This window comes from Trichosurus vulpecula, chromosome 7 (genome assembly GCF_011100635.1).
Source record: "Trichosurus vulpecula isolate mTriVul1 chromosome 7, mTriVul1.pri, whole genome shotgun sequence".
NCBI lineage: Eukaryota > Metazoa > Chordata > Mammalia > Diprotodontia > Phalangeridae > Trichosurus > Trichosurus vulpecula.
In genome coordinates this window covers 242,408,279-242,421,781 of record NC_050579.1, presented here as the reverse complement: position 1 = coordinate 242,421,781, position 13,503 = coordinate 242,408,279, and the positions used below count along the sequence as shown (strand labels likewise).

General features: G+C 41.0%; 1 protein-coding gene across 2 annotated transcripts in view; it reads left to right on the top strand.

Annotated features, from left to right (window-relative positions):
- The first annotated feature begins 4,539 nt into the window (after positions 1-4,539).
- UBR2 (ubiquitin protein ligase E3 component n-recognin 2) overlaps positions 4,540-13,503 on the top strand; it is a 145,914-nt gene continuing 136,950 nt past the window's right edge. For both annotated transcript variants that reach the window (XM_036769122.1, XM_036769123.1), the window contains exon 1: positions 4,540-4,964. In XM_036769122.1, coding sequence (XP_036625017.1) covers positions 4,887-4,964 — 78 coding nt within the window. In that variant the 5' untranslated portion in view covers positions 4,540-4,886. The remainder of the gene's footprint in view (positions 4,965-13,503) is intronic.

The following is a 13,503-nucleotide window of genomic DNA, read 5'->3' as shown; positions in this document are numbered from 1 at the left end:
TTATCTCTGTTTCATAAAATCTGGCTACTTTTCTGCTTAAAGCATCTAGGTGTCCAGTAAATATATATAGAGCACTGGTCCTTGAGTCAGGAAGACATGAGTTCAAATTAAACCTCATATATTCATTAGCTGTGTGATTCTCGGCAAGTCACTTAACCTCTATCTCAGTTTCCTCATCTATAAATGGGAAGATAACAACACCTACTTCCCAGGGTAGCTGTGAGGATCAAATGAAATAATATTTATAAAGTACTTAGCACAACACCTTCCACATAATAGGTGCTTAATAAATGATTGTTTCCTTTCTGTGTGTTTACTTGTCTTCTAAGCATATTATTATGATAAATGTGGTTAAACATTTCATTGCTAATACATGTATGTCCTTGCTCAAATGAAATACCATGTTCAGGAAGTACCTAGGAAAGAGAAGTAGATTTATGATTGTGGTATTTTGTTAGAACAATTCTCTGGCTCGGAGATTGGAAGTGAAAAAAAGAAAACTATTGGTTAATATTTTACAATTTCCCAAGGCAGAGGATGCATTTATGCCAGGCTTTCTTTTTAGGCAATGAGATAGAAATTATCTGGGGGTAGGGTTTCAATAGTTGGGTTGAAACTGGGGTGGGAGTGGGGGGGGTGAGACCTATGCTATTTTCATTCCCTTTCCCTGGACCTCCTCTCCCTTGGTTTAAAAGGAAAACTCATCCCAGAGGAGAAGAAGGGAGGGAGTTACAGGGCATGAGTAGCCCCAAATGATCCCTGCCTGCTTCTACAGGTTAGCAGCCCATCACCTCAGTGTTACATAATCATCGCTTTCCCTCTTCTGGCAAACAAGGTGGTCGGACTAGATGATTTCCACCTCTAAATCCTGATCCTTCCCCCTCCACAGAATGGTGGCACTGAGCACCTGAAGGGGCAGAGAAGGGTGACACAAAAGAAAAGAGTGGGCTGGAAGTCAGAACCAAAGATAAGCTCTCCGTGCTTCTCAGTTTTGCTGTGGGTCAACTCTGGCTGTCTAGGCATGGAACTCTGAACCTCAGATTCTTCTTAGAAAACAAATATATATGCTGTCACTGGTCAAAGATATTGAGAGGAGGAGAGAGAACAAACGCCTGTGATTTGCTAGGTATTGTGCAAAGCACTTTTATTAAAAACACATTTAATCCTCATAACAACCCTGGAAGGTAGGTGCTATTAGTATTCTTTTTACAATTGAGGAAACTGAGGCACACAGCAGTTAAGTCATTTGCCCAGGGTCACACAGCTAGTCAGTAGTGGAGAACAAATTTGAACTCACATATTCCTGATTCTAAGACCAACATTCTATACACTGAGCCACCTTAGCTGCCTCTATAATAATAATTAATAATTATGTGTCAATCTGTTTGCAGAGCGCTATTTCTATTACCTCATTTGCTATGGATGCTGTTGTTGTGGCCGCTAGGTGTGGTGGTGGCTAGAGTGCTGGGCCTCAAGTCAGGAAGACATGAGTTCAAATCAGGGCTCAGATACTTCCTACCTGTGCGACCTTGGCAAGTCACTCAACTTCTGTCTGGCTCAGTTTTTTCATCTGTAAATTGGGGGTAATAATAGTACTTATCTTCCATGGTTGCTGTGAGGATAAAACGTGATAATATTTGTAAAGCACTTTGTAAAACCTAAAGTACTATGCAATTACTATGTATCCCTATTTTAAAGATGAGACAACTGAGGTTTAGAATAATTAACTTCTCGGGGTCACACAGCTAATGAATGTCACAGAAAATATTTGAACAAGTCTTTCTGACTCTTTCCAGCATTCTGTCTACTACTCTGCTACCTCCAATGCTGACCAACTACACAGGCTTCTTAAGTTTTTTTTGAGGTGATGATAAACTGCTTATGTTGGTGGGTTGATGGGAAGCCACAGAGAAAGATTAGGTGAACACTTTGGGAAGGAGGTGGTAAGTACAACTTCATTTCTCATAATGTCCTATTCTGTTTTCTCTTCCCAGAAATCAACCAACCAACCAATCAATCAATCTACATGTGTGTACATGTGTGTGTGTGTGTGTGTGTGTCTGTGTGTGTGTCTGTATGTGTGTGTCTGTGTGTGTGTCTGTATGTGTGTGTATTAAGTGCCTCCTACTTCCAGGCACTCTTCGAGGCACTAGAGATACCAACAAAAATGAAACAGTCTCTGTCCTGAACAAGTTTACATTCTATCAGAAGAAAGAGCATATAAATAAGTTAAGCATATACAAAAGAGATATGTGTAACTCTTTTTACAACCATGCCTGAAGTATTCTCCCTGAGGATCAGCCCTGTGACCTGCAGTGAGTACTTGTAAATGTATAGACTTGCTGATTGCAGGAGAGAATACAGGACTTTGACCCTGCATAACCGGAGATGGGACTTACTTCAGTTTGTAGGAAACAAACTTTGAAGGGAGGACTTTGAGAGAGATAAGTTGAGAGGGAGAAGAGGCAGAGAGAAAAGAGAGAGAGAGGAGAGAGAGAAGAGGAAAGAACAGAGGAGAAAGAAGTGTGGCCTGGATTTTGAATGGCGAATTAGAGCACCAGAAAGCAGATATGTAAGGGAGCTGGTCACCATCATGTCCTTTCGACTTCTAGCATCTATCCACGCTGAGAGTATCAACCGTATCTTAATATCATTTCTTCTTTCCTGGTTTTAGCTGAGATCTTATCTCATTCACTTAGCTGAATGTTCTCTCTCTCTCTGTATGCATGTACACATATATGTATGCATGCACGCAACATACATGTAATGAACATTTTAGCCAAAGAATATATATAGCGCACATGTTGGTTTTTTTCTGAGTCTATATTCTCTCCCTCCCTCCTCCCCTCTCCTAACTGAGAATAAGAAAAACAAAACTCCAGTTAAAAACAGTTACAGTAAAGCAAAACAATTTCCTGCATTGGTCTTTGGTACATTTTAATATCTATAACTTCTTTTACTGTTTGCTGCTTTCTTTGGTAAAGAGGCTTACTAACTATTCTCCATGGTCTTTTGTGTAACCAGTAATTGGGTGAAAGTGGCTATGCTGGTAAGTGTAAGCAAAGGGCTACTTTGAGTAATAATAAGAATAGCTTTAAGGTTTGCAAAGTATTTTATACATATCAACTCATTTAATTCTCACAACCAACTGGTAAGGTACGTACAATCACTATCCCCATTTTACAAATGAGGAAACCAAGGCACAAAGAAGTTAAGTGATTTGCCCAGCTCCAGAACGCCCAAAGGTAGGATTCAACCTTGGGTCTTCCTGACTCTAAGTCCAGCACTCTTTTCAAAGGTTAGAGAAGCAACTTTTCAAAAGGCGGCAGATAGATAAAATTCTGGCAGATGGCATGCTGACAGTGCCATAATCCTCCAACCATAAGCAAAAATGGGCCAGGTCCCCAATATGACACCTACAGGGCCGTGTGTTTATGTTTAGACAGCACAACACATTTTACATACAAAATTAATTTAAAATAAATTTTTTGGTGGGGGGACTGAAAAGGTGCGTATCAGAGAAGGTTTCAGGGAAATGTCTCTTGAGCTGAGTTTCGAAGGAAACAGGATTCTAAGGGGGCAGAGGTGAAGTGAATAGTGCAGGGGCGGGGAACCTGCGGCCTCGAGGCCACCTGTGGTCCTTTAGGTCCTCAAGTGCAGCCCTTTGATTGACTGCAAGTTGGCCTCGAGGCCGCAGGTTCCCCACCCCTGGTTAGGGCATCCCTGGTATGAGGCAGAGGATATATATTGGAAAAGAGAGAGACTTGAGGCATTAGAAGAATGCTGAAATAGTCCTAGTGATAAATAAGGGTATGAGCTGTGGTGGTGGCCTGGTGAGTCCACAACAGTTATCAAAATTTATTGAGGGAATGAGTAAATGAAGGAAAGGGAACCCATATGAGAGCGGTTGTGACGACAGAAATGACAAGATTTGACAACAGATGGATGTGCGGGGTGAGGGAGAGTGAGAAATCAAGGATAATGGGGATGCTAACCTAGATGAGGCACCCTTGAAAGAAACAGGGAAATTCGGAAGGGATGTGGTTTTTTGTTTGTTTGGGGGGAGAGTAGTCAATTCAATCCATCGACAAGTTCTTATTAAACGCCTACTCTTGCTAGGAACTGTTCTAGACATTGAGAATACAAAGACAAAGAAAGAAATCGTTTCATAAGCTCATTAACTTACATTTCACTCATACACATATAAATAAATTCAGACTATAGACAAGGTAAATACATTTTAATTTCGGGAAGGGGGGAGTATTGGCAGCTGGGGAAATTAGGAAACACTTCATGTTGGAGGGAAGCTCTTGGGCTCAGCTTTGAACGGAGAAAGGGGATTACAACTCCCACCACGCTGTCTTCGCAGTAAATTCCACGCCTTCAACTCCCTCCCTACTCTGCCCTTCCCCCGCGCTCGAGTTCGGAAGTCGGACTACAACTCCCACAATGCCCTTGTGGCTCTCCTGCCAGCACCACCTCCCTCCCGGCAACCCCGGGAAGAAGACTACAGTTCCCACAATGCCCTGCTCGCTCTCCATGGTGTTGTTGCCCCTTCCCTGGTTTGGGACGCTATAGAGGAGATCTCCTACGCTAGGCCCCGGGGCCCGCCGTGTCCTTTCCCCGGGACTGCGAGGCAGTGACGTGCCGCTGAGCCCCGGGAGGTAGAACCAGGGGCTTCCCCCACTCCCGTCTCCTTCCCGGTTCCCGTGCCCTGTCGCCCGCCTGCTTCCCTTCCTTCCCTCCTCCTCTCTACCCTTCCTCCCTGCCAGACCCCCTCCCCCCGGCGGGTTCCGGGGAGCGGAGCTGCCTGAGGCGGGGGCGTCGGCCGCGGCCCCGGGGGCTGAGGGAGGGGGGCAGCGGAGGCGGAGGCCGGAGGAGAGAAGATGGCGTCGGACCTGGAGCCGGAGGTGCAGGCCATCGACCGGAGTTTGCTGGAATGTTCCGCTGAGGAGACCGCGAGGGTGAGCTCCAGGACCCGGAGGACGGTCCGTAGGGGGTGGTCGAAGTGTCTGGGGAGGGGGACGCCGGGACCCGCTGGGCCGCTCCTGCCCGAGCCCGGTCACTACACTGCCCGGAGTAACGGCCTCAGAGAGCGGCCCCCCTCCCGCCGTCCCGTCGTGACCGTCCCTTCCTGTCCCAGCGGCGGGGCCGGGACTGGCTGTCCCGCTCCCTCCTCTTCCCCTCCCCTCCCTAGGCCCGGGGCCGAGCGCGCCGGCCGGGGCATGGACTCTTCCTTCTCCCAAACTGTAAAATGACCCTCTTGGGGCCAGCAGCCCCAGCCACTTCTTGCCACCGAGTCTTCCTCTTGGCAACTTTGGAAAGATCACCCTCTCCAGGTTGTAGGGTGTCATCGAGAGGCTGCTCGCTCTCCCTCGCCTCGGGTCTCCGCGAGGAGCTTGTAAACAATTGTAGCATCTGACGACCCCCCCCCCCCACCTGTCATTCAGCATTCATTGGAGGTGTCCAGAAATCTGCTCTCCTGGGGGACAGAGTCGGGACAAAAGAGCAGGCTCGCTCTCCTTCCTTTCTTCGCCTCTATTCTCTCCTCTTTTCTGTCTGCTCTTCTGTCTTCTCTCTCTCTTCTTCTCCCTTTCTCCTTTCCTATTTCTCTCCTCCTCTTTTATCTCTCTCCTCTCTATTCTGTTTTCTCATTTCTCTTCCCTGGGCTCCTCTCTCTCCCCTTCCTCCCCCACCCCTTTTCTCTCCCCACCCCCTTACCTGTCTGGCTTTCTCTCTCTCTCTCTCTTTTTCTCTTATATCATGTCTTGTCTCTCCCTTCTGGCTTATCTCTCCCCTCTACCTCCTCTCTTCCCTCTCTTACTTCTCCCCTCTTCCCCTCTTCTCTCTTCTTCCCCTTTCCCCCTTCTTCCCTTCTGCCTCCTTCTTCCTCTTTTCCCCTTTTCTCCCTTCCCCTTTCTTCCCCTCTTCCTCCTTCTCTTTCCCCCTTTCTCTTCTTCCCCTTCTTCCCCTTCCCCCTTCTTCCCCTCTTCCCCTTCCCTCCCTTCTTCTCCCCTTCTCCCCCTTCCTTCCCTTCTCTCCCTTCCCCTTTCCCCCTTCTCTTTTTTCCCCCTCTGCCCCTTCTTCCTCTTTCCCCTTCTTCTTTTTCTCTCTTCTCCCCTTCCCTCTTTTCCTTTCTCTCCCCTATTTTCAATCTCTCCTCTCCTTTTCTCTCCCTTTCTCAAAACTCTTCTCTCTTTCCTCTTCCTCTCTCTTTTCCCTATATCTCCTCTCTCTGTCACTTTCTCCTCCCCATCTCTCCCTTTTCTCTTCTTCCTCTTTCTCTCTACTCTTTTCCCTCCTCTCCAGTTCCTTCTTTCCCTCCCCCCACCCTTTTCTCTGAAAGAAGTCACTTTTACAGAGGAGCAGATCTACAATAGGGCACCCACTACTTTTAGTTTGTTGTTCAATGGTAACCCTTCATAACCCCATTTGGGATTTTCTTGGCAAAGATTTTGGAAGGGTTTGCCATTTCCTTCTCCAGCTCACTTGAGGATGAGGAAACTGAGACAAACAGGGTTAAGTGACTTGCCCAGAGTCCCACATCTATTAAGTGTCTGAGGCTGGATTTGAACTCGGGAAGATGAGTCTGGAGCTCTATTCACTAGGCCACCTAGCTGACCTACCTTTACTTAGGCTTGTATTGGTATTAGGAAGAGTTATGACCAGTAGTGTCAAACTCAAATAGAAATGAATATTGACTTAGAAAGACTACAAATTAACATTCTCTTTTGTATTATATTTTTATTTATTTTGTTAAAAATTTCCCAATTACATTTTAATCTAGCACTAAGCTTAAATTTGATATTTCTGTACTAGGCCATTCTTTTTATTGTTTTTAAACAAAACTGTGTCAGATGAAGCCAGGGAACTGTACTTTGTGGGTTTTTTTAAATGGCAGTAAAAACTAGCAGAATTTCAAAGTGACCTTTATAGAATACATGACATCTCTTCTGAAGTGAAACCTTTTCTGAAAGGACAAGCAGGAGCACTAAGAGCAGATCATCTAGATTGCCTGTAAATAAAACTGAAAATAACTTTAGTTTCTCAGTGATCCCTTGGCATAGGTACCATCTCCAAGGCGCCAGAGCTTTTTTTTTTTAAGCTACTATTTGCCTTGAATGACCTGTGAACTTATGGATGGCTATGTTTGAAAGGGAGAGAGGATGTTGCTCTGTTAAATGAATGCTTAGAAGTTCTCTATGAATGGGAGAGTGTATTGAAGTGAATTTGACTGGATAAAGGAAAGGGAGGGATGAGGGAAGGGATTAGGAGGAAGTACCAGAAGGATCTGTAAATGGAACTTAGTGTACTGATATGTTGAATCTGTGTAGCAACTTTCCTCAAAGAATCAAAAATGTTTAGTCTTCAGTCTTTTTAACTATACTATAGAACTGTTTGGTTGGACTTCACTTCCATCCATTTTATACTGAATTGTAACTTTATCCACCCTACATCTAAAGATTAGAAAACCTTTGGCTAGACTTTGCAAGTATTCTGTGTTGGCTCATGGAAGCATAAATGGGAATAATCTTCACTAAGTAAATAATGAGATAAATGGCAGCTAATCTACATTGATAAGGTATTCTGTTCATATTTGAGCCATACTTTAGGTAGTTGGTTCTCTTGCCGTTTAGTGCCTGTGTGACTGGGCAATTAACCTCTTTGTACCTTAGTTTTCTCATCTGTAAAATGAAGCAGTTGGATTGGACTAGATGACAACTAAGTTTTTTTCTTGCTCTAGATCTGTGATTCTGCTTCCCTAACATCTCTCGAATTCTTCCCCTTTTTCTTCTATTGCTTGAGTTCAGGCCTTTATTACCACTTGCCTGGAATATTAAAATTCTCTTCTTTTTTTTTGGAAAAATGCTTTATTGATGTCTTTTGTTTTTAACATCATCATAATACTCCTCGACTCCTAGAGAACCATTTCATATAACAAATAGTATTTTTTAAAGCCAAAAGAAAGAAAAAGAAGAGAGAAAAATCAGGGCAACTAATCAATACATTGAAAATTCTGAAAACTTTTATAACACCCGTAGACTGCCCACTTCCAAGAAGGAGTGAGTTGAGAGTATCCTTTCATACTTCTTTTTGAGTTATGCTTACAATACCTATCTAAAGGTGCTCTTTTCTTCCCCCCAATCCATCTTTAGTATTGTCAAAAAAATAATCCTAATGTATATATCAGGTTATGTCACTCCTCTTATCAAAAATCTCAAGGGACTCCCTATTGCCTTAAAACCAGACTGAAATACCACCTCCATGAAGCCTTCCCTGATTTCCCTCTTCCTTCCCCAGTCAGTGATATTGTTTTCCTTAAATCTCACATAACACTCCATACCTGTCTAAGGTACTTACATGTTATTTTGCATTGTTTATGCCTTGGTTGTATTAGCCTATTAGATTAGAAGTTTTGTGAGGATAGGATAGGGGTCCTAATTTATAAAAGCTTTTATCTTTTCCTACCATCTACCAAAGAGCTGTACGCAAAATAGGCATTCAGCAAATATTTATTGAATAGAATGGAATAGTGAGATTGTAGTAGAAAACTAGTAAGAAGGCCTGTACTAGAATCCCAGGCTCCTAACAATATACAGTACAATAGACTGTAGCACCACACTGATTGAGAGATAAAGGGGTTGCAACTGAAAGTCATTAGTTTGGATTTCACTGAATTAAAATTTTTGGCAACTTTCCAAGTTGCATTTTATTTTTGTAATTTTACTTTTTAAATGGGTTAAAGCAAAGCACTGCTAAACAAGTTAATAATGTAAAGAAGAAAAATGTTTGATCTGGGAGTTGAAAGTTAACAATGCAGTTGGCTCTGCATGGGGCCATCATGTACACTGATTAAACAATGTCTATGCTAATTATCGAAATATAAAATTCTTTGAGTAATATAATGTACAGTCTCTTCCCTGCTCCCTATTATCATCTGAGTGTTATTTATGTATTCATTTATTCATTCATTTTTGGGCCCCTTCTGTGATGAACACTAGCTACTGTTCTGCCTCTTAGGGTCTTAGAGAGTTTTCTGAAGTACTAAGTGGTTAAGTGACTTGCCAAGGGTCACAGAGTTTGTGTCAGGGTGTGAATTCGAACCCAGGCCTTCACTCCAAGACTGACTCCAGTATCTCATGCTGCCTTCCCACTAGAATGAAATACTTCTTAGATATTTAAAAGAATTGTAATTTTTGTCTTCCTTCACCTATCCAAATCCCAACTCTTCTAAACCTTGGTTAGTCTTTGTGAATTGTAATTGAAAAAAAAAATCATTGTCTGGTGGCTAGCCTGATGATCAGACTCTGAGTTAGGTTGGTCCTGGAATAGTAGCTGATTTATTCTGTCTCCAAGGCCATACATGAAGTCTTTCCTATTAACTTCCCTATTGGTATAGTAGAAAAAGAGCTGAACTGCATCAAGAGAGACCTAGGTTCAAGCCCTAATTTTAACTACCTTATAAATTACTTGACTTTGCTGATCCTTTTCTGATCTGTAAAGTGGGGATAATAATTCCTACATGGTTTGTTGGGGATCAGATTAAATAATGCACATAAAGTGCTTTTCAAACTTTAAAGCCCTGAATAAATATCATTTATGAAGGCACCATCATTAGATTATAGATTTAGAGTTGAAAGGACTCTAGAAGTTATCCAGTTGGAAACAGCACCTGGAGAGGTTAAGTTACTTGCCCAAAGTCACACAGGTAGCAAGTGGAAGAGTCAGAATTGGAACCCAACCCCCATGTTTGCCTTTTTCATCTGTGCCAATTGGAATCCTGTTTTTCCTTCAAGGCTTAGCTCAGGTGCTACCTCCTTTGTGAAGCTTTACGTGAGCCTCCCGGTCATCAGGTTGTTGTTGCTGTTTTTTAATCTCATCAAATTTTCCAGAACACTTAAATTTATCTTTTTTTTTTTGCCACCTTTATTCTCTACTTTATATCTTACATAGACTTATCTGTGTGCATGCTGTTATCATTCCATTAGCAATTATTTCCTGGAGTGCAGGAATTGTTTAATTTTTGTCTGTATCACCAGTGTCCAGCACAATTCCCTGCTCTGGGTGGGTATTTAATAAATGTTTGTTGTATTGAATTGTAGGGAACACGTCAGGGATTGCCCTCCATTGTTAAGGCCTTCAGGAACTAGGGGTCACTGAATGTGCTGGATAGTAATGAAGTGGCATTCTTTTCACAGTATTCTCCAAGTCAGACTGATTTTCCCCTCAAATTCAGATGAATTAATGAGATTTTATTAATAATAGCTTTCATGTTAGTGCTTTTATAGGGCTAAATAGAGCTTAAAATTAAATTTCAATTAAATAGTGACATTTGAAGAAAGACAAGCAAGTAATTTGTTATAAAGGAGTAGCTTTCCTTTAGCATCTTATTTTAGCTGGTGACTGGTTGGAATCACATTATCATTGGAAATTGTAGCTAATGAATACTTGTCTCATCTTCTCATTTCTTATCCTTAGTCTGTAACTAGATCAAATGACTGGAAACATACTGCTTTTCCTAAGGTGTACTTAACACTGTATGACTAGGGATGATCTTCTGCCTATCAGGGATCCCATCTGTCACTTCCAGCTCAGGATTACAGGCTGGATGTTGCAACCAGTCCTTCAGGAAAACCCAGAGAAGCCAGTGTCCTGGGATACAAGCCCAAAGGGCTTTGGACTTGGAACTTGACTGTATTCCTGACTCTGGACTTTCTCTGCCATGTTATAGAAGGCTCCTCATACAGGAAGTTCGTTCCACCCCTGGATTTCTCATACTGGAAGAACATGCTGACCCTGTGGTCTTCCTCTGATTGACTATTTCCTCCCAGAACATTCACTATAAGAAATGAGCCCAGACTAACCATTTAATAACAATAACAAAAATAACTAGCTAGCTTTTGTATAGTGCTTTAAAGTTTGCAGTTTGCAAAGCTCTTTAAATATGTTACTCACTGGATTCCCCACAGCAGCGCTTTAAGGTTGGTGCTGTTATTTCCATTTTACAGATGAGGAAACTGAGATATATAGAGGTTAAGCGACTTGCTCAGGGTCAAACAACTAGTCGTGTCTGAGGTGGGATTCAAATTCAAGTCTTCCTGACTCCAAGTCCTGCACTTTTTACTGTATACTGCTCTATCTAGCTTTCTCTAAATGTTTTCGTTCTTCTCTAGGTTCCACTTATGACTCTACTGACTACCATGCTGTCTCCTGGATCTTCCCCCGCCCCCCACTTACTTTTCAGCTTCCATTTATGTGTTGTCTTCCCCAATTAGAATATAAGCTCCTTGAGGATTGAGACTGTCTTTCTGCTTGTATTTGTATTCTCAGTATTTAGCACCGTTCCTGGCACATTGTAAGCACTTAATAAATCAAGCTTGTTGGCTTGATGTGTCCTTGCTTTCTGTTGATTAGTGTAGCTTCTAAATTTTGATTTCTAAGATTACTCTTTATTTTGCTGCATATTTATGTAATTATAAAAATGTCCTTTTCTTCCTACTCCTATTTCTAGTCTTTTTTTCCTTGACAGAATTGTTTTTATAGGAGGTATGGTTGTCCCAGACTTATTCTTTTTGTCTACATTTCTTGTACTACTAAGTTTGAGTATAATGTCACAATTAAGTGTTTCCAGTTTCTAATTGTTGCTTTTAATTAAGGATATGCTTTAGTTAAAAGTAAACTTGCATGTTTGGAATTAATTTGTAGAATTCCTTAGAATGTAATGATTTATAGTTGATTTTACAGGTGATTTTATAGTTTATTCATAGAAAAATTTGATGTACATTCCTATAGCAGAAGCAGCTCTGGTCTTAGAATCAGCAACTTGTGTTCAAGTCCTGTCTCTGACACTTATTAATAGTGAATTGTAGACAAGTCAGTCACTTAACCTCTAGACCTTTGTTTCTTATCTGTAGAAGGGGGCTAATACTCACACCACCTACCTTACAGGGCTGTAATGAAGAAAGCAGTAGGGTACAGTGGAGAGAAGGCCAGATTTGGAATACAAGTACACTGTAATTCAGATCTTGGCTCTTTGACCTTGAGCAAGTCATTTTTCCTCCGTGGGCCTCAGTTTTCTCATCTGTAAAATGAAAGGATTGGATTAGTAGGAGAGTTGAGATTTCCAGTAGTGATTCCTGTCATGATGTAAACAGCTACATCTAGTTTTAGAATTTCTGATTTTCATACGTTATTTTTTTTTAAGTAGGAATATGCTGGGAGTATACCTGTTAAGACAAACCCAGGAACTACATGAACATAATTATAAAACACTTTTTATACACATAAAGTCAGATTTAAGTAACTGGAGAAGTAGTAATTATTCATGGGCGGGCAGAACCAATATAATAAAAATGACAATTTTACCAAAGCTAGTCTACTTAGTCAATGCCATCCCAATTAAACTACCAAAATATTATTTTATTGAGCTAGAAAAATAATAATAAAATTCTTTTTGGAAGAACAGTAGGTCAAGAATATCAAAGGAATTAAAGGGGGAAAAACTAAAGGAAGGAGGTTTAGCAGTACCAGATCTTAAACTATAAGACAGTAATTATCAGATCTGGTTCTAAGAAATAGAAAGGTGGATCAGTGGAACAGAGTAGACATACAATATGCAGTAGTCAATGATTACAATAACCTTGTTTGATAAATGTAAAGATTTAAGGTTTTGGGATAAGAATATACTATTTGATAAAAAAAAAATTGTTGGGAAAACTGGAAAGCACTCTGGCAGAAATTGGGTATACATCAGTATATCACACCATTTACCAAGATAAGGTAAAAATGGATAGATGACCTAGATATAAAGGGACATAGCATAAGAAACTAGAAGAATATTGAAAATATTACCTATTAGACTTAGGGATAAGGGGAATTTATGAATAAACAAGACATAGAGAGCATTGTGAGATGTGAAATGGATAATTTTGATTACATTAAATTAAAAAGGTTTTGTACAAATAAAACCAATGCAGCTAAGATTAGAAAGAAAGCAGAAAACTGGGGGTTGAAATTTTATAGACATTTTCTCAGATAAAGGTCTCATATCTCAAATGTATAGAGAATTTTGTCAAATTTATAAAAATGAGTCATTCCCCAATTGATAAATGGTGAAAGTATATGAACAGGCAGTTTCTCAATGAAGAAATCAAAACTATATATAGTCATAAGAAAAAATGTTCAAAATTATTACTGATTAGAGAGATGCAAATTATAACAACTTTGAAGAACCATTTCACATCTATCAGGTTGGCTAAAATGGTAGATGGGGAAGATAACAAATGTTGGAGGGTGTATGGAAAAATTGGGACAATAGCGAACTATTGGTGGAACTGTGAACTGATCCAACCATTTGGGAGAGCATTCGTATGCCCAACGGGTTATAAAACTGTATATCCTTTGACCCAGCAATACCACTATTGGATCTGTTTCCTAAAGTGATCAAAAAAAAAAGGAAAAAACCCTATATATTCTAAAATATTCGTAGCAACTCTCTTAGTG